General features: G+C 49.9%; 1 protein-coding gene across 1 annotated transcript in view; it reads right to left on the bottom strand.

Moving 5' to 3' along the window:
• Positions 1-25,760, bottom strand: part of LOC144766909 (epithelial sodium channel subunit beta-2-like) — a 175,565-nt gene that overhangs the window by 28,058 nt on the left and 121,747 nt on the right. Inside the window, exons 5-7 of the mRNA XM_078650611.1 lie at positions 24,212-24,332; positions 1,223-1,295; positions 1,015-1,072 (exon numbers count right to left, since the gene is read on the bottom strand). Coding sequence (XP_078506737.1) covers positions 1,015-1,072; positions 1,223-1,295; positions 24,212-24,332 — 252 coding nt within the window. The remainder of the gene's footprint in view (positions 1-1,014; positions 1,073-1,222; positions 1,296-24,211; positions 24,333-25,760) is intronic.

Raw genomic sequence — 25,760 nt, 5'->3', positions numbered from 1 at the left:
ACACACATGTCCAAAGGACATGTGTGCGTGTAACATACAACTTTGAAAAATGCACTAAAGTGCATTTTTCTAAGTTTTCGCTATTTACCATGAAGTTACACTTCACGGTAAATAGCGGCCCCATATTGCGAATTCGCAATTTAAAAAAGGTTCATGAATAGCATTTAAAGAATCTCTAATTGAGATTCCTTAAATGCGATTCTTCGCAATATAGCGATTTCTACTATAGCGATTTTTGCATTTGGGATGATGAATCCCAAATGCAAAAATTGCGCTCGCAAAGGGCCAGATTCTCAGAATCTGGCCCTTTGCGAGCCGATTTTAGTATGATGAATCTGGCCGTTAATGCTTACCGCCCTTGGCAGACAACATGGCACAGGGTTGGGGCTAGCTGACAGATATGAGCCTGTTCTGTACTTTCTTTGGCATTCACACTTGGTTTATTTTTCAGGGACCTCATCTTAAAGGCCACGGCTCACGTGGTCTTCACAACATCCCTAAAATCCAAGTTCAAGGCCACACTGTGGGCCACTGCTAAATTGCAATAACATTCTCAAAATTTGAGAAAGTTGTAAATGTTGTGTTATACAATTCTGAGTCGATTTTTTGCTTGTGTGAGCCTGGTTTGAGCAGAAGATGTCTGCCATATCTCGTGTGACTTATACCTTGCATAAAACTGTCACCAGCAAATCACATTTCAACCGTAAAATGTATTGAAGCTTCACAAGGGCAAAACTCAGCGATTTCACACACTCCTGAAATTACTAAACTCATCTCCCTAGCGAACACCCCCACCCCCTCTGGAAAATGCTGTCTGGTCTTCCCACTCACCCCCAGCCTGTAAGTCCCTAGCCATATTTCCTCTAGGTCCCTTCTTCCTCCAGTTTCACCCAGGTTCTCTCTCCATCCTCCCTTCGGGTCCCCTTCTCACGCTGCTTTCTTTTTCTATAGCTCCTCACCAAATGCAAGCCCCCCCCCCCCCCCCCCTCCATCCAATGTTGCTCTTTATCTTACCAGGTACATCGCACTTGGCCACTGAGCTGATGACAGGGTGAGCTCGAAGATCTCTTCTCTGCGAGAAAAGAGAGACATGAAATTGAAGTCATTTCCTTCTGCCTGGCACAAACACGTCTGCTCCTAGACACACCAGTCGCTGAGGCGCTTGCGTGACTCCCTGCTGCCCTCTCACGCATTTTGAGTAATGTTAAGTTTATATACTCACTCGCACTGTAGGGGGCAGTGGCACCTCAGCAGGTCGTGAGACAGCTTGTATTCATACAGAGACACACAGTGATCTGAGGAGATACAGTAAACACCCAGATGAGAGTCTGTACTGATGAGGCAGGTGAGCGGATAGAACACAAACAGAGGCGAGGGACAGACAAAGGTAGGTACAACAGGACAAAGGGCTTAAATAAATGTTTAACTGCAGGCTCAGAGTAAGAGAGAGGGGAGGGAGAGGTCCCTCGCCCCTTGGTAGGACCCAGGAAGGAATTAGTAAAACTGGTAGGAGTGTTGATGGAGGTTGAACAAACTTCGAGGTTGGGCTGGCTATGGAACCAAAACACCACCCACACACCGGCTCCAGGGCGGTGCCACCGGTGCCACCGCACTGTGCTCAGCTGACTTCAGGGGCCGTCGTGTTTGCAAGTTTATTTTGGTTTTAAGAGCATCCGGTGTGTTCCCTGCCTCCAGCAATTTCCAGGCAACAATAAAAATGTCAAGAAAACTCTGGTGATTCATGTTCTTCCCGGGGAGTGATCTGATGTTTGTCTAGTTGAGGTTTTGAAAGCTCCATAAAATAGCGCAGAAGATTAATGTGCCTGCCGCAAAGAAAGTGTACCAGGCAGATCACAAAGTGCATATAAAATGTAACTAGGTCAGCGGGTTACTGCTTTTGTAAGAGACCTCCCTTTGTTACTTGCAGTTCATAAGTTAAAATACTAATATAGAACAGTGAATTATGAACTGTCAACAAGGAACTGCATGCACACTGCGAAGTATAGATTAGAGCATGGATTAATGTTGCAGAAAGGGTTCATTTGCATAGAAATTGATTCTTATTAATAAAGAACCCCCAACTATGCTGTTCCATTTTAAATTCTGAGTTTGTGCTTCTCCAGACCCAGCACTCTTAAACTGTACTGCCTACCATTATGGGTGGCGTGCCACTCCTACACCTTGCAGTCCTCTGGCTTATGTATCATTTCCTATATGCTGATTTACACACATATGATTGATTGTCTCTGTGTAATGTGTGTGATGTAAAGTGCTCTGACACCTTACATTGGTATGAGTGGCGCTATATAACTAATTAAATGCATCTGACAGAGAGTGGTTATTGAAACTTGAGGGGCATTGTTAAAAGGCGGTGGTGGAGGTGGTCACTATCATCACCATTGGTGGGGGGGGGGCACCAACAAATATAGTTGCACCGGGCACCACCAGTGCTAAGGCCGGCCCTGCACCCACTCGCCCTTTCAAGCCGGCCCATTGGGCAGTGCCCTACAGACCAAAAGGCTACAGCAACCCCAAATAATGTTTATTTGTCTTAAACGTTTGCATGGTACTTCTTCTGAACAGTTGTCACTCACCACATTTCTAAGGTGCCCATTAAGCACCCGGGCTTGGAGCCTCTCTGAAATTGATAAGGCATGTGAACCTGGAGGTGTCTGAGTGCTGGACGCGTCAAGTCTGATCTGTGCAAAAATGAGTGCGTGAGGGTAAGGCACCAGAATAGTGCACTTGCTTTAAATGAAAAGCAGAGAGACTTTAGCCTCTTGTCCTGGTAGAGCTACAAGCTGAATAATCTACCAGATGTTGCTCCTCTCATACACCTAAGGATTAAACATCTCTAATCACTTTCCAAAGAGGAGAAATTGAAATCCACTCTTTGAGTCTTAGAGGTTGTCTCAAGGTTGTTGCCGACCTGTGACGTGTGCAGATGTCAGGCTGGACAGCCTTCTTTTGTCCCAGATCCCTTTTAACCTCAAGGCTTTCACAGCGGACCGTCGATGTTCTTTACTATCTTTCTCTGCTGGCACTTGAACGCCGCAAAGCAGCAGTGTTGGAAATGGGATCCCTGGCTGGCCAGGGCTTTCGCCAAAGTCAGTCAGAGACCACCACACCCAAGTCAGGGCAAGGGAGTTACACGCCAAGATAACCCCTACTCACCCTCTAGGTAACGTGGCGCGAGCAGCAAGGCTAAACTTGGAGGCGATGTAGGTTAAGTATTTGCGCACGCACCCCAGCAACAACAACCAAAGGCCCACCACAAAGGAAACTCCACACAAGGTTATATAAAAATAGCCTTTGTATTACACCAAAACACATTAGATAAAACACACACTTTACAATGTGCCAGAGGCACGGGCAGAATTTACAAGGGATATGTACAAGACAGGGCCACCTGGACCACTGTCAGGAATCAGAAGTAGCACTTTCAGAAATAGCACTTAGAACATAGAATATAGCACAAAATAGCACACAACCAGTAATTACTGGTAACAGGACCTCACTAGCACCACCTGTACTAGGGAGAAAACAACCACCTATGTATTACAATACCTGTAGGGGTGTAAGAGGAAAACACATGATGCAATGCATAACATTCATTCAGAGGTGTAAAGGAGGAAAACACATGATGCATCACAATACATTCAGAGGTGTAAGGCACATGACGCATAAACAATACATTCAGAGGTGCAAGCAAAATGAACAATTGCGCCAACTCACGTAAGTCACCACCTGTGACTGTCCCTAGGCCCTCTGGCCTTGTTGGGGCTAGGACGCCCTGTGTCCCAAAGTCAGGGGGGCCTAAACGTAGCAGTTGCCCACAAAGTGCTGGGCAACTGGTGCAACAATGTTTGAGCCTGCCAGGGCTCAAAAACAACAGTGGGGGCTCAAGAGCCTCTCTGGGCCCTTCACAACCACTTTGGCGCCTGGAGCCTCTCTCCGGGCCCTAAGAAATAAGTGTGGCCCCCTAGAGCCTCTCTAGGCTCTTAACTTGAATGGGCCAGGGTGGGGCCTCTCTGGGCTCCTTCTTCCACTCTGCCCCCGAGCCTCTCAGGGCTCATGACCAAAGAAATGCCCCTGAGCCTCCGTGGCTCTGGACAAACAAAAGGGGCGGCTTGTGCAAGTCCCTCGTGGACTTGCATAAACAAAGATGCCGCCAGGAGCCTTGAAGGCTCAACACGAATGTGGCCCCAGATGCTGGAGTCCCCCCTCCGGGGACTCGGAAATCACTCTGGCTCTCGAGCCTCGCTAGGCTTTGCAACAGAAAATGCCCCCAGAGCCTCTCTCAGGCTCTAAACACGTGGGCGCGAGGTCGCGCTGCCGAGGGCGGCAGGGGGGGGGCGGACACCGACAATGTGTCCCGGCGCCCCTCCCTCCAGAACGGCCACACTCACCGGCTGGTCTCCAGCGGAGGCGGGTCTCTCCCGCTGGTCCCGGGGCTCTCCTCAGACTTCTCACTTCCCTCCTGGGCTCTCCCTCGCTTTGGGAGCCTGGGGGGTCAAGGAAAGGTGCCGGCTTCTCCCTTTACCGGAGCACGGGGTGGCCTCCCGTCCGCTTCCGGTTGCTTCTCTGTCCTGCCCCCGGCCTGCCTGACTTCCGGGTCGCGGCTGTGGGGGCGGGACTTCTGCCGGGCCGCGCTCGGATTGGCCGGCCGGCAGGAGCACTTCCGGGTCGTCGCGGGCAGCGCGGCGGCCCGTCTCCGGCACTTCTAGGCGGGGGCTCAATAAACCGAGGGCTCCCTCGAGTTTAGAAATAGCAGCAAATCACCGGGGCAATGCCGGGTGGGCACCGGCTGAAACAATAAAGCGCCCCGAGGCGCTGGCAGGCAATAGGGCGCGCTCTCAGCGCTAGGGGGCAAATCTAGCCCCGCAAATCAAGGGAAGCGCTCCCAGGCGCTCGGAGGGAAATCCTCAGCGCTCCTAGCGCTAGCAATAATCCCAGCGCTTCCAGGTGCCCTCAGCAGGGCAGGATCACAGGGAAAGTTCCTTGTAGGGGGGGCAAGGCTGGGCCCAGAGCCAGCACACTGGGTCTCCAGGCAGGGAGACACCCCAAGTGGCGGTCCTCTGGCCCAGCAGCAGCAACAGCCCCCTCAGGATCCTGGAAGAGAACAACTTCAGTGGGGACACAGCCCCATTTTTATACAGTGCATTCCTTTGTCTGAGGGTGCAGAGTGGGGGCGGAACCAGTCGCAGCTGGTTCTTGAGTACTCTGTTTACCTCAGCCACCCTCTCTATTCACTGGCAGGGCTTGGGTCATTAGACACACCACAGGGGGGCGGAGCCAGCATTGTGTGGGGAAAACCCAGCCCATCCAGGACACAGGTACACTCCTCCCACACATCACTCATGCTAATCTCCCACTCACCACCGGGCAGACCCATCCAGACTTCCTGGAGCCTGGCATGCCAGCCAGCTCCAGCCAATCACACGCCAGCATCCTCACAGCACACGTACAGCCATGTCTAGAAATGGCGCTTCGCTACTAGACACATACATGCTGCATACACCGTTGTGCAGCATTCACTCACACGAGTTCACACATACCAGACTCAAGCCTGTACACCCCACGCATCAGGAACTACCAGGGACACATACATTCCCCATGCATTCCTATGGGCGGGCAGGCCTAGCTCAGCACATGCACTCAGAGTGCGCACGCACTTTCCACTGGGACACAGTGAAAGTGCGCAGAATCCCAAAAATCACCATTGCCAGGTCACCATTTCACGCAAAAAGTCTAGGGGTGAACCTGCCCTAAGGGCCAAAGTCCAACATAACCCCCTTCCAGCCAAAACGCAGGGGAGACCAATCACCACCGTGATGGACTTCCCTGCTTGGGGCGATAGAACACGGACGCGGGCCCACAACTGCAGGGACACCCTCCTGTTCTACGCCACGGTGAACCCATGGGATTCCTTCTAAACACACTGTCTGGACCAACTGGGCTACCCCACTGGTACTCCCAAGTTGTCCGCGGCCAGGACCAGGCCCTGGGCCACCCAGGTGCCACTGGTCCATGCCAATTCGCAGAGCGGGGGGTAGTAACCCCTGGCACATAGGAGCCATTCTCCACTCTTCCTGTCTGCAAGACAGGACTAGACTGCCACTGGTACTCCAGCCTAGGGCCTACAACCTCAGGCGGACCAGGAGTCTCAGGGAAGGCTCTCCTCCCCTTACCTCTTCTCCTAGGGTTCCTCCTCCCTCTGCGAGGGGTACCCCTAGAACGCCATTCCAACCCAGGACTTATCCACTCAGGTTGCACCGGGGTCAGAGGTGGGCTCTCCCACCCTCTGCACCCCCTTCCAGAGGTCTGCCCTCTCCCACCTGGAGAAGTTCCTCTGGAAGAAGAACAGGTCAGGACACTGGTTACAGTCATCCTACCCTTCAGGTCAGGTTGACCCTGAACCTGGCCTTCCAACCTCCGGTCTAGAACCTTCGGTGGAACAATTGCCTGGCACTCCAGGACTTCTGGGGATTCACACGCAATCCCCCTGAGGCTAACAAATGTCACATCTGTCGTGTGACTGTCTGTCTGGCGCAGATCTCCCGCTCCCTGTCCACCTGACAGTGCGCGAAGATCCCCCAGACCAGAAGTGGTGTCACCATGGTCACTACACGGGAACCTAGCCCAACTGGGTAGTCCCTGACCCACTGGTCCAGCCACTGGGGAACTCCCCCAATCACTCCTCACTCTGGACTCCTGTACCCTCCCTACCGGAGCGGTACTGCCAGACTCTAGAACCACAGGAGCTCTGTTTACAGACACTCCAGGTCCTCTACTCACTAGGAGATCCTCCTCAACTGGGTTAACAGGACAGCCTAGGTCCCCAACCTGGTGTTCCCTCAAGAAACCATCCAAGTCCTGAGGCAGGGCATCGGGCGTCTGGGGAACCTCGGTCTCCCCCTCACTCCTGCTCCACTGAGCCAGGCAGTGAGCCCCTACACCCCCCTCGCTATCCTGGGACCTAGCTGGGCTACACTGAGCCTCCTCCACCACGCTGGGCTGGAGGATACCTGAACCACTACTTTTGGAGTCACTCACCAATGACCCTAGAGAACCTCTGGCCCTTTCCCAGCGGTCGGCTTCCCTTGCCAGTAACTCTGTATCAGTAAATCCAACTTGCAACAGGTGTTGGCGCAACTCTGGCGAACAACCACTGAGCACCTGCTCTTTGACTATAAGATCAAACAAGACTTCAAAATCAGAGTCAGTGTGAACCTCTACCCAAGCCCACAGTGCTCCACAACAGTCATCCTCAAAGTCTACCCAAGACTGGTGAGACGGTTTCCTAAGGTTCCTAAACCTCAACCTATTCTCCTCCTCTGGGGAAACAGGAACCATACTCTGGGAACTGGGAATTTCTACACTGTGATTTAAATAGCTGCCACCACTGGACCCAACCCTCCCTGGGGGATCCAGACACTCAACACTGCGCGCAGGGGATAGTCTACCCTCCAGAGCTACTTTGCCTCTGGTGGCGGCCCTCTCAGCCTCCTCTATCCTGTCCTGCGCTAAGACCCTCTCGGTCTCCAGCTGTTGCTTCTTAACCTCCAGCTGTTGCTTTCTAATGCCCAGCTGTGCCATAGCCTGGGCATGCTCCAACCTGAGCTTCTCTAAAGCCAGCTGGTGCTCCCTTTCTCTCCTCCTATCTTCCAGCTCCTCTGGGGACAGGGAAAGGGATGAGGCGCTGCCTCCTAAACTGGACCCAGCAAGGGACTCCCTATCTATGGGGTCCTCACTATCTGCTGGCGTCCCTGTGCTATCATCTTCCTCCTCCTCAGACTCTTCAGGGCTCCCCTCTGACCCACCACCCTCATGGTGTGAGACCCGGGCCCTCTCCGCACTGTGCTCACGCTCCCAGTCATCCTTCTGCCATTGGATCAGGTTACCCCTAAGTTGGGACTGGGTGTCGGACTCATTCACTGCAATGTCTCTCTCTTCGCAAAACTCTCTCAGTTCATGCAAAAACAGACCCCAGACATTAAAAGCAGACTCCATCTTGGCAAGATGCTCACAGACACGTGCAACACAGGGGACTGAACAATCTGAAGTAAGAGGACACAATTCCAAAACTTCAACAATCTCCTTATCAAAGAGAACTCATACTCATGCGTCCAGGAAAACACACCATTCATCCACACACACCCTCCCCTCGGATCGGTAAGGCAGTTTCTACCACCCCTGACTTCTCAACCTGACCAAAAGCGACACAGGTACCAAACTCTGGAAGCAGGGCGGGGGACAAATGTACTGAACACAATCAAATGACACTCTTCAGGAGAAGAAACAATGGAATTTAAAAAACACAATCCCCTTAAAATGTGGTCATCTAAAATGCAGAGTTTTGTGGTGCAGCCAGCTGCTACTAAGGTACAAGGCAAACACAAATCCTTATCCCACCGCTTGCCGCCAATGTTGGAAATGGGATCCCTGGCTGGCCAGGGCTTTCGCCAAAGTCAGTCAGAGACCACCACACCCAAGTCAGGGCAAGGGAGTTACACGCCAAGATAACCCCTACTCACCCTCTAGGTAACGTGGCGCGAGCAGCAAGGCTAAACTTGGAGGCGATGTAGGTTAAGTATTTGCGCACGCACCCCAGCAACAACAACCAAAGGCCCACCACAAAGGAAACTCCACACAAGGTTATATAAAAATAGCCTTTGTATTACACCAAAACACATTAGATAAAACACACACTTTACAATGTGCCAGAGGCACGGGCAGAATTTACAAGGGATATGTACAAGACAGGGCCACCTGGACCACTGTCAGGAATCAGAAGTAGCACTTTCAGAAATAGCACTTAGAACATAGAATATAGCACAAAATAGCACACAACCAGTAATTACTGGTAACAGGACCTCACTAGCACCACCTGTACTAGGGAGAAAACAACCACCTATGTATTACAATACCTGTAGGGGTGTAAGAGGAAAACACATGATGCAATGCATAACATTCATTCAGAGGTGTAAAGGAGGAAAACACATGATGCATCACAATACATTCAGAGGTGTAAGGCACATGACGCATAAACAATACATTCAGAGGTGCAAGCAAAATGAACAATTGCGCCAACTCACGTAAGTCACCACCTGTGACTGTCCCTAGGCCCTCTGGCCTTGTTGGGGCTAGGACGCCCTGTGTCCCAAAGTCAGGGGGGCCTAAACGTAGCAGTTGCCCACAAAGTGCTGGGCAACTGGTGCAACAATGTTTGAGCCTGCCAGGGCTCAAAAACAACAGTGGGGGCTCAAGAGCCTCTCTGGGCCCTTCACAACCACTTTGGCGCCTGGAGCCTCTCTCCGGGCCCTAAGAAATAAATGTGGCCCCCTAGAGCCTCTCTAGGCTCTTAACTTGAATGGGCCAGGGTGGGGCCTCTCTGGGCTCCTTCTTCCACTCTGCCCCCGAGCCTCTCAGGGCTCATGACCAAAGAAATGCCCCTGAGCCTCCGTGGCTCTGGACAAACAAAAGGGGCGGCTTGTGCAAGTCCCTCGTGGACTTGCATAAACAAAGATGCCGCCAGGAGCCTTGAAGGCTCAACACGAATGTGGCCCCAGATGCTGGAGTCCCCCCTCCGGGGACTCGGAAATCACTCTGGCTCTCGAGCCTCGCTAGGCTTTGCAACAGAAAATGCCCCCAGAGCCTCTCTCAGGCTCTAAACACGTGGGCGCGAGGTCGCGCTGCCGAGGGCGGCAGGGGGGGGGGGGCGGACACCGACAATGTGTCCCGGCGCCCCTCCCTCCAGAACGGCCACACTCACCGGCTGGTCTCCAGCGGAGGCGGGTCTCTCCCGCTGGTCCCGGGGCTCTCCTCAGACTTCTCACTTCCCTCCTGGGCTCTCCCTCGCTTTGGGAGCCTGGGGGGTCAAGGAAAGGTGCCGGCTTCTCCCTTTACCGGAGCACGGGGTGGCCTCCCGTCCGCTTCCGGTTGCTTCTCTGTCCTGCCCCCGGCCTGCCTGACTTCCGGGTCGCGGCTGTGGGGGCGGGACTTCTGCCGGGCCGCGCTCGGATTGGCCGGCCGGCAGGAGCACTTCCGGGTCGTCGCGGGCAGCGCGGCGGCCCGTCTCCGGCACTTCTAGGCGGGGGCTCAATAAACCGAGGGCTCCCTCGAGTTTAGAAATAGCAGCAAATCACCGGGGCAATGCCGGGTGGGCACCGGCTGAAACAATAAAGCGCCCCGAGGCGCTGGCAGGCAATAGGGCGCGCTCTCAGCGCTAGGGGGCAAATCTAGCCCCGCAAATCAAGGGAAGCGCTCCCAGGCGCTCGGAGGGAAATCCTCAGCGCTCCTAGCGCTAGCAATAATCCCAGCGCTTCCAGGTGCCCTCAGCAGGGCAGGATCACAGGGAAAGTTCCTTGTAGGGGGGGCAAGGCTGGGCCCAGAGCCAGCACACTGGGTCTCCAGGCAGGGAGACACCCCAAGTGGCGGTCCTCTGGCCCAGCAGCAGCAACAGCCCCCTCAGGATCCTGGAAGAGAACAACTTCAGTGGGGACACAGCCCCATTTTTATACAGTGCATTCCTTTGTCTGAGGGTGCAGAGTGGGGGCGGAACCAGTCGCAGCTGGTTCTTGAGTACTCTGTTTACCTCAGCCACCCTCTCTATTCACTGGCAGGGCTTGGGTCATTAGACACACCACAGGGGGGCGGAGCCAGCATTGTGTGGGGAAAACCCAGCCCATCCAGGACACAGGTACACTCCTCCCACACATCACTCATGCTAATCTCCCACTCACCACCGGGCAGACCCATCCAGACTTCCTGGAGCCTGGCATGCCAGCCAGCTCCAGCCAATCACACGCCAGCACCCTCACAGCACACGTACAGCCATGTCTAGAAATGGCGCTTCGCTACTAGACACATACATGCTGCATACACCGTTGCGCAGCATTCACTCACACGAGTTCACACATACCAGACTCAAGCCTGTACACCCCACGCATCAGGAACTACCAGGGACACATACATTCCCCATGCATTCCTATGGGCGGGCAGGCCTAGCTCAGCACATGCACTCAGAGTGCGCACGCACTTTCCACTGGGACACAGTGAAAGTGCGCAGAATCCCAAAAATCACCATTGCCAGGTCACCATTTCACGCAAAAAGTCTAGGGGTGAACCTGCCCTAAGGGCCAAAGTCCAACAAGCAGAAAGCATTTCACCAATTTACTCACAATTAGCAAGGCCACGTGCAATGCAAACTGCGCAGCGCAGCGTGAGTGCACGTTCAGTGCATCCATAGAACTTCTGGAAGTGGGATGCATTGTGGGTGACTCAGCTGTTACTGGAAGCACTTCTGGGAAAGGCGGGGGCCTCATCGACGCCCCCGCAGTTATGGCAGGGTACCGCCCCCCTCCCCTTGTGTCGTCAGTCCATGGTGGGGCGCGCCCCGTCGCGTCATCATGACGCGGTAAGCGCGCCTCACCATTGATCGGTGTAGTGCACCCCCAGTTGATAGCAAAATAAAGTATCCAGGCAAAAACAATGTAGATAACTGGCAAAAACTTAGTATAACAGTATACAAACACAGGTAAAAGAAGATAATATAACCAATAATTATGATCACATAAATTTTTTTATAACATTGATAAAAATTGATAAACATGTTCAATCAAATACGAAAATTATGTAAAAAAAGAGCAATGAAGAAGAGAGTACAGTATTCAATTATTGTAGTCTCTAGTATTAAGGGAAGAGTTAAAAACTATGATGATTCCCAAAGCTGATTGTTGGAGTTGATGTCTGTCTGTCAACGCGTTTCGGCACAAACAATGCGCCTTCATCAGGACAATATCAGCATATTTCCGTAATCACTTTTCGTGCGTATTTCCAATGTTTGATGATTCAAAAGGTATAATGTGCAATGCTTTATATTTTCAATACCTTGTAGTCTGAAATTCTCTTTACAGACGAATATTAAGATTATATAGGACTTCGTCGTTGTTGGGTACTCATCTTGATAGTAACCACTTTAAAATAAACCCTTAAAAGATTAAAGCGAGCTCATTAACGCTGGTGTCCAAAGTTCTAAACACAGGTGTCGCAACACGTATCAGACCGACTCGATATTTTGTATTCTTCTCTAAGAATATAAGGCCTTGCTCGTTCGTGTTACGATTTTCTAATTGATTGTAAAGCGTGTGATAGTTGAGGCGGGAGCGGTATGCCGAGTCGTGGCTAACAGTCTCCGTTAAAAAAACACTGTGGCAGGGTTGGAGTCCAGCGTGGTTAATGGCGGTGAATGAGTCCGTCACCCCCAGTTGACCCGGAAGCAATTGGATTGCTTTCGGTTCAAATGGGGGAGCTGAGTTCGGACCAGTTAGAACTGGTCTGACTGGTGAGGGTTTATAAGGCTGGGGAGCGCGGGAGGCGTTCTCTTGTTCCCGCGCTCCCCAGGCCTGCCCTTTGCCCCCCAGCCTCCTAGGAGGCTGTTATCTTTTCCTGTTTTGTGTTACAGGGTTCAAGGATCACGTCGGGACGTCGGCGGACTTCTGTTGTTTTGTCTCTCCCTTGTAGGTCTGATCGGAGGAGCGTGCAGCAGGTTCCCCGGGGTGATCGCGTAGATCGGGAGCAGGCGGCAGAACGAGAGACGGCGTTTCTGGGTTTCCGTTGGAGACGAGCTTGGCCGGCGGTAGACCCGGCGATTTGGTAAGGTGCACGCACTGCGCTTACAGGTACGGGGGTCTAATGTGGTGCACTCAGGGTTCGATCCCCGTACTGGCCATTGCTGTGTTTGGCATTATTGTGTACCGCTTCTGTTCTCGTCTTACGGAGGGTACCGGGGCAGGGTCTTAGGCGGTGTGGTGCACTCGGGTTCGTGCTCCGTACTGGCCATTGCTGTTTGGGCATTTTGTTTACCGCTTGTGTTCTTTTCTGTTGAGCAGAAAAGGCGGGTTCAAGGGTCACCGAGTTCGACATCCTGTGATTCACTGCATGAATTAGCTAACAGTATTAGCCGAAAGATCCAAATCGCACAGTGATAGTTATATAAGAACAGTGGTGAAATAATTGGGGGAGAGTTAAGTACATGATAACACTACTGCTGCTCATGTAAAGTGCTCTGAAACCTACTTTTCTAAGGTTTTTTCGGCTGGATACTCGCTTTCATTTTAAGTGAATTTATTTTGTGAATACCACAACTGTGGGGCTGAGTAAATTTAGCGTGTCCAGATTATATGCTAATCTCGTTTCCCTTCGTAGGACCACATTAAGGAGGGCTCCGCGTGCTGGACGTCAAGGAGTGAGGCTGTGGACAACGCTACCAGAGGACACAGGCAGGCCTGCACTTCACTGCTTCTGAGGGCCACCGGGCTAGAGTGCACTTGCCCAACACCCAGGCTAGCTGGTGTGCTGCGGTCCCAGTTGCGTGGTGCTTACGGCCAGTCTGTGTACTCCCAACTTCAGCAGGTAAAAGCGGTGCTAGGTCCGTGAGGACAGTGTTACTACAGGTCAGGGTGTAGGGTACCTGGCAGTTGGTGGTAGAAAGATGATGGCCAGTAAACACAGTGCGAAATGGTCCCGCATGGAACACATGCTAGAAGGGATGATGCGCAGTATGGCGATAATGAATAGGAGATGAGGGAAAGGTGGACCAGTTAGGGAAAGGCGTTGCGGAGCTCAGACAGAGGTTGGAAGACCGGACTGGGCCAACAGGCAGGCCCAAGCGAACGATAGTGCCCCTGAAACCTAGGAGGGAATTGTACCCACTCCCTAAGCGGGCTAGAGCCAGGAAGGAGAAGTTGCAAGATCCAAACCAGTTGGAGAGGGGCCTTCAAGGGAGGGTCCCTCAGGGAGCTTCACACCACCAGTGTCCCCTACACCTATTCCTAACATACCTGCAATCCCGGCACCAGCTACGCCAGTGCCAACACCGGGTCCATTACCTCCATTGGCCCCAGTCGTAATCTCAGTGGTACCCACGTCCAGCCCCACGCCATCTACGGGGACCCCGTCCCGAACACAGCGCCCCAACCCAGTCTTGCCACCAGCATTGGTTAGTGAGGTCCCGCCGGAGCTAGCGGCCCAGATAGCGGCAGTTCTCCCGTGGCTAGGAAAGGGGGGGATGTTACCATCTTTGGTAGGCGCCAAAGAAGTAGGGGAGGATCCTTTAGCGGAGGCACGTAAGATGGTGGCAAAGATTATGGCTACCCCAACCGGCGTGGGGCGAGTATTTCTAACCCACCCCAAGCGGCGCAACCAGAAGGCAACGCCGGAAAAGAGAAGATGGTAGAGCCAGCGGGTGCTGGGGAAATAGGTAAGGAGGTGCCATTACCATTGCTAGGCGAGGGTACACTACCTTCTAGAAGGGAGCATTTGGCAAGGCATGTGACACGAGAAGTGAAGGAATTAATTTGGGCTGGTGCATATGTCAATTTGTTTTCTTTGCTTGTGGATAACAGGGAAATGGATTATGCTAGGAAGCAGAGAGATTGGATGTCACATAGTGAATGGCAGGTCACAATGGCGAGATTCAGAGTTGAAGAAACTTTGACCAATTGGATTAGGGCCTTCTCTGTCTTTATGGCTATTATAGCTGAGCGCTCACTTGACTTGCAAGCTGAAATGGCATGTTACCAGAGCAGGGTCACAATGTTGCATGATAATTATGGGGGCGTAGCATGGAAGGATTATGACATGAATTTCAGGAAATCTAAGGAATTTGACTCATCACTTACCAGGGACCAGGTTGACTCAATATCATGGTTTGACCACTTTACTGCAAGTCAACAGAGTAATCCAGGCCAAAGCTGGAACAGAGGTTACACCCCCAAATCACCTCAGCCCTTTCGTCCAGCGCAGGCCGGGGGCACGGCCCCTGGTGCAGGGAGCAGTGGGGGATGAAAAGGGGTCTGCTGGGATTTAATAAACGATCATGCACCAGGGCACAAGGCACTTGTAAATTTAGGCACCCATGCTCCATTTGTAATCAACCTTCCCACCCTGAAAGAACATGCCGCAAAAGAGGTAACACTTCCTCTGGAAATTAGGGGAGAAAGAAACAGGAATAATAAAAATGTACAGCTGGCTGTGCTGGCTATGACTCCTTGGCTGAACAAGTACCCAGACCATGCTACTGCTAGGAGTTACAAGAGGGTTTTTTGTATGGTTTTAGGATCCCAGCGGTAGATTACAAAGGGACCCCAGAGTGTAGAAATCAGTTGTCTGTTAGAACCAATCATGGGGTGGCAGCGGCCAAGATTACAAAAGAATTATGTTTGGGCAGAATAGCGGGTCCTTTTGATCACATCCCTGTCCAGAATTTTGTTTGGTCACCTCTGGGAGTGGTTCCAAAGAAAGAGGAGGGCAAGTTCAGGCTGATTCATAATCTGTCAGCGCCTAGGGGTGCATCGCTGAATGACGCCATCAATGAAGAGATCTGTAGCGTGAAATATGCCTCCTTTGACCAAGCAGTGGATATGCTAAGGGCTCTGAGACCAGGGGCTTTGTTGGCAAAGTCAGATATTGAATCAGCTTTCCGGCTACTGCCGGTTCACCCTCTAGATCACCATCTGCTAGGTTTTTCATTTCAAGGCAAATTCTATATGGATATGTGTATGCCCATGGGTTGTTCTGTTTCCTGCGCCTACTTTGAAAAATTCAGTTCTTTTTTGGAGTGGGTCTTTAGACGGATGACTGGGCACCAACACGCCATGCATTGTCTGGATGACTTTCTTTTTCTCGGGTCGGCGGGCTCTCGGGAGTGTGCTGGGGCATTGCAGGAATTTTGCATGCTCATGCGGGCTTTTGGGGTCCCGTTGGCACCAGGAAAGATGGTGGGTCCAGCAACAACAATAGAATTCTTGGGCATCGAATTGGACTCGGTAGAGGGTTGTTTTAGGTTACCTAAAGACAAAATAATGAAATTTAGAGCAGCACTACAGCAATGTTTGGCCAAAGACAAAGTGACACTTCATCAACTACAGTAGACTGTGGGCCAGCTGAACTTTGCATTGAGGGTGATACCCATGGCACGACCATTCTCCCGCTCAATCTCACAGACCATGACAGGTCTGCGGGAGAAGCACCATCACACAAGACTGCCAGCAGAGGTCTGCCAGGACATACAGATTTGGATTGCATTTCTATAGGGCTTCAACGGCAGGGTAGTGTGGCTCGGTCCCCCCACTACGTCTGCAGAGTTAGGTTTATGGACTGACGCTGCGGGCAGTGTGGGATTTGGCGCCATTCTTGGAGACAAGTGGGTGGCACACTAGTGGCCTGCTTGGTGGGAGGAGAGTGGTCTGACAACTAATATAGGTTTCCTGGAACTATTTCCAATCTGGGTTGCACTGACAGATTGGCCTCAGCAGTTGTGTGATCAATCTGTGATTTTCTGGTCTGATAACATGACAGTGGTTGAATGTATCAACCAGCAGGCGGCCCGGTATAAGATGATACTCCGCCTACTGAAAGAGATAGTTCTGGTGTGCATGAAGCTGAACATACAGTTTAGTGCCAAACATGTTCCAGGGGTACTAAATAATGCAGCTGATGCACTCTCTCGCTCCAAGATGCAGGTTTTCAGGGAACATCTACCATCCGCAGAGGTGACGCCAACACACTTCCCGGAAACACTCTAGCAGATTGGTGCCCCAGCTACAGAACCTCGTGGCAGCTAGCCTAGCGCCCAGGACCAGAACAGCTTATGAAGGGGCATTTCTGTCTTACTGCGCTTTTTTGGGGCAGGGTTGGACGGAGAGATGGGATGAGTCAGGGAACTTCATCCAATACCTAGACGCATTGCACAGGGAGGCAGGCCTGGACTGGCCGTAGCGGGCACCGGGCATTCCCCCGGTGCGCCGCACGGGTGGGGGCCGGTTTTGGGCCCCTGGGGGCCGATTTTGTTACAGGGATATTTTTCGGCACTGTAACAAAATCGGCCGAAAACCGGCCCCGGCAAAGAGCTCGGCGGCACCTCCAACACCCCGGGGGTGCGGCCGAGCACTTTGCTAAGGCTGGTTTTGGTTCCCAGTCCGGCCCTGCAGGGAGGGGCGCTCAGCGGCGACAGCCAGCCGGCTCATGGCAGCTGTTTCTTTCTTTGAGCAGGTCAAGGGTACCAAGGACCCCACGAATAGTTTCATTGTGAAGAAGGCTCTGAAGGGGTGGCGGCGCCTCCAGGGGACCGCCACTGACACGAGACAACCGATAGGTTTAGAGCGGCTGGCATCACTATTAAATGCCCTGGGTGGCATTTGCAGTTCAACAGGGGAAGTGCTATTGTTTAGAGCTGCCTTTTCACTAGCCTTTTATGGAGCATTCAGGGTAGGGGAGCTGGTGGCTAGCAATAAGCAGGATCTGCTAGGTGGACTCCAGCTTGAACACGCACAGATATTAGGTGATGCGCTGTTAATTACCATTAAGAAATCAAAAACTGATCAGGAAGCCCGTGGTGAGGGGCTGGTACTTCATCGGGCATGAACTAACCCATGCTGCCCAGTGATGCACGTGGAGGTCTTCCTCCGCCAGAGGGTACGTGCAGTAGGGGGGACACTTTTAATGCATGCAGATGGCACCCCACTTACCAAGTTGCAATTCAAAAGGGTGTTGGCTATGACAATTGGCAGGACTGGTCTGAATCCAAAACACTTTGGGACGCATTCGTTCCGAATATCGGCTGCCACTGAGGCAACTGCTAGAGGGTTGTATAATAGCAGGGTGAAAAGAATTGGGAGATGGTCTTCTAATTGTTACAAGCGTTATGTGTGGCTGCACATGTTGTGAGGGGGCATAGCAATTTGGACTGATGCCTGTTTTGTTTGTTTGCTTATATTTCAGTTTCTCGAACCTGTCACGCAGGGTGGAAACTGCCGTCAGCACATCACCAGCAAGTATCTTCACCACTGCGTGCGCAATCACAGGACAAGGGCGCACATGTTGTATGGGTTATTGGTCACTCTTTTGTGAAGCGTGTCAAATCTGTTTTTCTGGCAGGTAACTACAGACAAAGGGCTGAACAGGGAGGCTTCAGGGTTTCCTTCCATGGGAAAAGGGGTCTCTGCCTCAGTCAGTTTAGGGGGTTTGTTACAGAACTGCTGAACAGACACACCCCGCCGCCCACAGTGGTTATCTTGCACTTGGGGGGAAACGATCTAGTAAATTTGGGGAGAAGGGTCCTGATGGAGGAGATAATCTCGGAGGTAGGCTGATTGGCCAGGGCTGCACCATTGTTTGGTCCCAGATGATACCCAGATTCAGATGGAGGGGGGGAGGGTGTGTGGGGGGGTCTGTCAAAGAGTTGAATCACTCGGTAAAGAGGATCAACAATAAAATAGAGAAGTTATTTAGGTCACCTCAATTGCAAAGCATAGCACATGGGTGTGTCAGGGGGGACGGCGCTTCTTAAAAGACGGTGTTCACCTGACTGGTGTGGGCAATGACATATTATTGGAGGACATCATGGCCTGGCTAGGGGGTCTTAGGTCAGGGCATGACCTTTCATTGTATGGAGGATAGGGGGGGCAGACAGTCGGGCAACTACGCTGGCCTGTGGTGGTAAAGGCATGATTGGTGAGCAGTCAATGTAAGGTCCTTAGGGGACGGCGCCATCCTTGAATGGGGTCGCCCAGGGGGAGGGACAAGTGGTCTCTCCTAGAACTCCAGGGGCGGTACATCTGGTTGGATGGATGGGTGCGGGGGTGGGGGGAGTCACGCTTTCTTTAGGCTGGTTGGCCACCCCGCACGTGCACTATGACGTCACTAAACGGCTCAGAGTGCAAGGGCTCCCCTTTGTTAATGGAGTTCATGGAGCGTTCAGGGGTAACCCGGGGGGAAGTACCCTCTCGGTAAACGGGCCCTCTGCGCATGCGCACTCATACGTGAGGGTGTGGCTGTTTGATAAGGATCTGACACCGGTTAGCGACCTTGCCGTAGGCCCAAATAGGATATGCAGAAAAATTAATAATGTGTGATTATGGTTCAAAATATTAGTTTCGAATAGGAAATACTTTGTATTAGATGTATGTTAAGGTTAGCCCTTTGATACCTGTCTACATGAATTGTAATCTAATGTCAACTACGTTTTCTGCATAAATAATTGTGTAAATATTGTTTATTTAAAATTTTTTTTTTTGCTTATACGGCCGGGGGGGTTGAAGGACCCTCGCCTTCCAAAGAAAATCCTTTTGTGTCCAATTTTAATAATTGTGGGGGAAACACAAGGCAAGGGAGGGGGATGGTCGGTAGTCCCTGACCATATCGCCACGTACATAAATACTTCTTGTTGGTATTTTCACTACAGTAGTATCCATTCACAGGGCAGCTGGGATGAGTTTGAGCAACATGACAGGCTTCCTGACTCATATAAAATTGCGACAAAGTCTTTTCTCTACTCTAGATCTTGGAAGGGTGAGGGGACTTGCCTGTGACTGGTCAGTGAAGCTGTCATTCAAATCAGTCCCTTTCGCTGAGCTTTGATGTGACTCAGGAGGTATGAAGCTGAGACGTGGCAAATCTATGTGTGCTCTACAAGCACCAAAGGGGATGGAAAGAACTGTATTGGAGTGTTTTTGTTGACAAGTGTGAATTTCTTTTTCTTCCGGTCCGGAGTTTTATATAGCGCGAACTCGACCTGAAGGCATCAGAGAGCTTTACACGAACATCAGTTGCGTTATAGACCAGCACATCCATGTTGTTGGGCACCGAGAGATTAAGTGATTTGCCCAGAATCACAGGATGTTGAGCGTCCCTGCTGAGACTGAACCCGGTTCCCCACCTTCGAGGTCGACCGCCCATAGCAGTTAGGCCACTTCCTCTCCCCATCAATATAAATGTCATGGAACATGGCTTCAACCTTCCTATTCTCCTTCTGCTGTACCAGAATCTAGTGTCCGCCATTAACGGCAGAGCGGTGTCCCCTGTACAGTCTCATCAGCACACATTGGTCCAGCCCCTAGGGCGCCCATCACTTACCATTGGTTGGCATCATTATCCCTCTTCTTTGCTACTTTCTATTTCAGCTGTACCAGGGAGGCACCACTTCCTTGTCTGACTGTGGCGTATAGACCAAGTACAGATTGATATATCTTAATTAGTGTCCTTCCGCTGCTCACAGCTGTGATTGAGGTACTATTTCTTATTACATTTTTTGCTGTTTTATATAGCGCAAACTCATACGACCCGAAGGTATGCACAGGGCCGGACCGGAAGCCCAAAGCAGCCCTGGCAATTTTGTCAGACCAGCCTCCTCCCCTTCCCTGGGGGAGGGGAGGGTGTTGCAGGTGTGAAGCACTGCTGCTTTTGTTACTAGGAGCCAATACTGCAGCAGTGCTCCAAAACCAGGCCCTAGTAACAAAACCGGCCCCCACTGCTACGAAATCAGCCCCCACTCTTCCAGCCTTCCGTGGAAATGCCAGATGCCCGCTACGGCCAGTCTGGCCTTGGTATTGGAGCTTTTTAAGTGAGCATTTGTTACATTACACAAATTCCCAATCATGTTTTTTAGGCACGGGGAGATTACGTAATTTGCCCAGAATCACAGGATGTTGAGCCAATGACGAGACTCAAACCTGGTTTCTCAGTTCAGAGGTTGGCAGCTCTGGTTGCCCACATCCTTTGTCCCCCTCCCATCCAACCACTCTCTCTCCATTTTGCTTCAAGCACTTCACCTGAGGGAAGTAGAGGCAGGAGTATACATACCTACATGAAGGTGAAAGAGGCTACTGATCGTTTCTCTTCTGATGGATTTTAGTGCTTTTCTTTAGGAGGTACAGAGCTACTTCCTTTCTTTTATCCACCGAAGGCCTAATAAATAAACAAGTCGCTGATGCCCAGCATTTCCACAAGCTATGCTACCTTGAGACACTCTGCTCTGTTACAAAACTCGCTGGCACTCCCTGCAGCCTTCTATGTCTTCCCCAAGCTTACAGTCACCATGATGGTTATATTGCACTAACATAGGGGATCATCACTATATTGGTCAGACAGCCACCGACAGGCTATCAGTGGCAGTCCGTCTGGCATCTTCAGAATCGGTCTGACCGGCAGATTACATTACAGGCGGTTGGAGTGCAGAGGTCGGGGATAGGACCACCGCCTTCAACATGATCAAAGATCCCATCAGGACGGCGGTCAAATTCCTAACCCTACAATGGGGGTGGTTCCTATGTAGGCTCCACTGTAGGGATTTGGATATCCCTTTCCAACTGCCTCTTCATTGTGGTCCCACCGCCATGAAAAGACAGCTGGAAAGGGACTTATTGCCCCCGTAGGCCACTGCTAAGTGTCCTGGGGGGCGCATGTATTCCCCCCCCCACACATCCATACACCATGTGCCAGACACCTCATGGTGCCTGGCACATGGTGCATGAATGTGCACAAACTGCCTTTTTTCCACTGTTGTCCTTTTCTTAGGCCGCAGCACAAGACACAGTAGAAAAAGGCAGTTTGCGACCACCTACAAGGCGGTCTAATCGCTATATGGTGGGAGGGACCGCTGACTCCTTGTCGGGCGATCCCATTCCCACTGCGATGGCAGTCGGTCGTCTGACCAATCGCCATCGTAATTAGGCCCATAGTTCCGATGTGTGAACATGCTTACGAGTGTTTATCATGTCGCTAATGGGCAGCCATGGAAGACAGAAAAGCGGTTCGGCAGCTGCAGGACAACCCGTTAGAAGGTAAAACCTGGCAACGGAGAGATGATGGCTTTAGAGAAGCACATGCTCCCTGCAGCCCTGTTGCACGTTTAAAAACAAGCATTGGCAATGCAAATAGGTCTCACCTATGCAAGATCTAATGGCTTTGTCAATGTTTTTAAGCTATGTTGTACAACAGCACAGCTGCTATGCAGATTGACTAAAAGTTTTTAAGAAAAGCACTATAACTCGTTCAACGCTGGCTGCTTTATAGCATTTTTTAAACTTTCAACCATGCTGCACAATAACCATACAGCTGTTCAACATGTCAAAGAAAACATTGAAAAATCCAAACAGCTTCACTGTTTGCTTTCAGTGTTTTTTAAACCATGTTGTACAGCTGAGTGCCTGCTGTGCAGCACGATTGAGAGTAAAAAAAAATGTGCTACGGCGCTGACAGCGTTGACTGCACCCTAGCACTTTGTTTTACACTTTCAGCAGTGCTGCACAGCAATTGTGCTCCTGTACAACATGGCTAAACTACATTGACAAATCCAATAGATCTTGCATAGGCGAGACATATTTGCTTTGCCAGTGCTTGTTTTATTTTTGTTTTTGCTTTGCTCTCAGCTTCCACATCCATCACATGCCCCTTAGGTCTGCTTGAACGAAGATGAAGAAGTGGGGAGCTGCAAAGCCTTCCTTTCAAAAACATCCAATAACTCCCACCAATGCTCTGATTACTACCCATAAGCCAGGAAGTTATCTCACAAAAGGAATTGCCACATGAAAATCAGAGGTTTTGCACTTTGTCGCCAACGTTCGTCCAATATCAGAGCCATGAGAAAAACAGTTTTAACCCCCTTGACTTCCGGCCTCTGCACAGTGATGTGTTAGACATTCGCCCTAATGTTTGCATAGAGCTTGCACAAACATTGAAGGGCACTTCCTGTGATCGCTGTGCCTAGTGCTCAGAATGTAATATTAACACCGAGGGCACACTCTTTGTGAGGTATGTATACACTGATGAGGAAACTGCACACTTATTTCCAGAGGTAACAGAAATTTACAAGGAATATTACCAAACTGCAGAGGAAACTATGCCAAGGTTTTGATGTACGAAAAAGAACACATTGATTCACATGTAGCCTGATAATGGTGATCTATGCAGGACTTCACTCACTTATGAAAACTTTGCACACCCTTAATGGAGTGGTGTCTTCACTGTTCAACTAAAAATGAGATGTGAGGAGCTTTGGGCTGTGGGACATTTTGTGGTGCTCTTTCAACAACTCTCAGAGGGATTTATATACAGACAACTTACTTAAGGGTTGCTCTTGGCAGTATTTTTTCATCATCTCAATAAATTGTTCAATTGAGGTCCCTGCAGTTGTACTCTCCTGTAGGTGTCACTCATACACTTGAGAAATCATGTAGCATCAGTGCCATTGAAGGGTGGACGGATGCAATAATGCAGCCCTTCCATCTACATCCCTCTTATGGAAGACCCATCAGATGGTCCATGCAAGTGGTTCTTAACCTTTCGACTTCTGTATAACCACAGAATCAGTACTGGAAGCCGGGGACCACAACCTTAGATATTTCTACGATCTGATCATCAAAACAATACACAAAAGAACGGAAAGTACTACACATCAAACAAAATACACGAATTATGATATTTTCTATTTAATTCACAAACAAAAAAATGCAAAAATGTAAATTTAGATTATAAAGAGAAGGCTAGATCTTTTCAAAGTTTACTTTATTTCTGAAAGACAAAGCAATATGCTAAATTCTAGCATATCACACTCTCTATTTTGCTTCTAATGCATGCTCCCTTTTTTTGTCAGTGGAAACCAGTGCTACTTGAATTGAGCCCACCAGTCATTTATACAGGAATACGTTTCCTGTGCTTGAGCTGCTCTCACGAATCAAGATAAGGATACCAACTTAAATGTTTCCTTTCAATTTATTTCAAATTCATTCACATTGAAGACTATTTTACATTTTTAAATCTTGCTTTTGATGTATATGTATTTTATTAACCAGTTAATAATAATTCATTTTCAAAGCAGTCACGGACCACCTGAGTAGGTGTCATGGGCCTCCAGAGGTTGACAGACCACTCGTCTATGTTCTTTGTCCTGATGTCACAAAGAACTACAGTTTTTTTCCCTTCTGGTACAACATTGACCACTGTCTATCTCTCTGGAAATGGTTAAACTGGTTTGTATACCTTCCCAAAGTAGTTATGATATTCCCAGTGCAGCCTTTCTGACCCATTGCAGGGCAAGAGGCTGCCTGAGGGAATGACACCTCACTGCCCCAGAAGATGTCCTCTTTCTTGAAATCTTTGTCTCCATGCTCCCTCCCGCAGGTATTTGTTACTTGATCATTCCTCAGGTCCTTTTCAGCCTCCATCAGGGTCAAAGAAGTACAAGGACAAAGACATGGACAATAGACAAAGACAGTGGCTGAGAAAAAATACAATTATGCAGGAACCAAATACCAAGAGACGGTTTAAAGCGATGGGCAGAAGATAAGGCGTAGACTTAGAGGGAGGAGATAGGAGAAAGTAACAGAAAGAGGCACGCATGGAGGAGTGAACAACAGACTTGGCGACGTACTGACTGTTGTTTCACTGATGTTACAAAGGGGTACTTCAGTCCCAGGGGGTGCCGGAAACTCCCACATGCGACAGCCACAGTTTTTGATAATTTTTGCTTGGCCACAACTTTTCTTACAGGCCTGGAAATAAAACAAAACTTCAGTGAGTCACAGACAACAGTTACCACATTTATACTCCTGATTGAAGAGGAGTGTGTGGAAATTGGAACCTCATGGACTAGTACATAGGGGGACAGAACACTGTGGCGAGGTCGAACAAAAGTATGCTGTGGCAATACAAGCATTTTGCCCGAGCCTATCCTCCTTTCCTCTGTTAAGGGGACATTTACCCATAATCTTCAAACTCAATAAGTGGATGTGTCAATCTCTAACTTTCGTGAGTCCTGCCTCATCTGGGTGACTACAACCTCCCAGACAACACAAGCTCAAAAACACAAGAGACACTCTTCAACCTCATCAGTACACCCAATGTGGTACAGCATGTCACCCAACTAACACACTCCAAAGGCCTTACCGTCGACTTTATCTTCTCAACATCACCAAACACAATCAAATGAAAGCTACCCATACCCTTGGACTGTTCTAACCGCTGTGCTATCGCGATTTTTCCTGCTTTGTGTACTATAAACAAACCAAGGTCAACAAAAGGAAAACACCAAATCTTCAGAACTTTCAAAGAGTTTTCCATAGAAAACCTAATGCTTGAACTCATCTCTCACCACATTAACACCACATTAGATGCCAAAACCCTTATTAATGTTACTTGTGCTTTACTGTTGTTGAAGCACGTGGACACTTTTCAATAATTGATTTTTATTTAGTTTCCTTTCCCCCTCCCTAGCTTGAATTGCTTTTTCACCTTTCGTGGTGCCGGTGACAAACCTTGGGATGATGGTAGCACAGAGAGTATTTTTTCATAGATGAGGGATGCACACCAAATTTTCAAAAGCATTTTTCCAGATTCGCCTGTTGTAATTTTCTGATAGCGTGCAGATTGGTGATGTGGCATGCCAAATGCCACCAGGTACGACCTAGTTACAAACAAATGGGACATTTTCATGCCCCAACCAACACAGAGAGTATGACAGGCTGCTGTAAGGGTAAGCACTTCATGTGTGATTATATGTATTTCTGTAGGTCCTTGAATCACCCTGTCCCGAGGAGGCCAAGATTGGTCGGAAGGCCGAAACGCGACCGCGTCGACACTTTACACAAAGAGGAGTCTGATCAAATTATTAAAATCAATTTGGAATTATATTCATTGACACAATCCTCACATTTAGGTTCTACATCTAATCAAACCGATTGTGTTTGACTACCTCGAAGTATACTTCCTAGAACGAATAGGAGGGCACTCAGTTTTTGCTTTAATTTCTTCGGGGTGAAAAGGAACTTTTTGATTACGTTTCAATTGTATGAATTCTGTTTATTTGTTTTTTCTTGTTGTATATATTTGTGTACATATGTATGTATATATTTGTATAATGTAAATTTGAAATTTATGCAAAGTAAGAGGATAACAAATTCCCTTTGATTACTATAAATAAA

This window comes from Lissotriton helveticus, chromosome 7, assembly GCF_964261635.1.
Source record: "Lissotriton helveticus chromosome 7, aLisHel1.1, whole genome shotgun sequence".
Lineage (NCBI taxonomy): Eukaryota > Metazoa > Chordata > Amphibia > Caudata > Salamandridae > Lissotriton > Lissotriton helveticus.
Note: the sequence above shows the minus strand (reverse complement) of the source record. Positions and strands in the feature narration are given on the sequence as shown.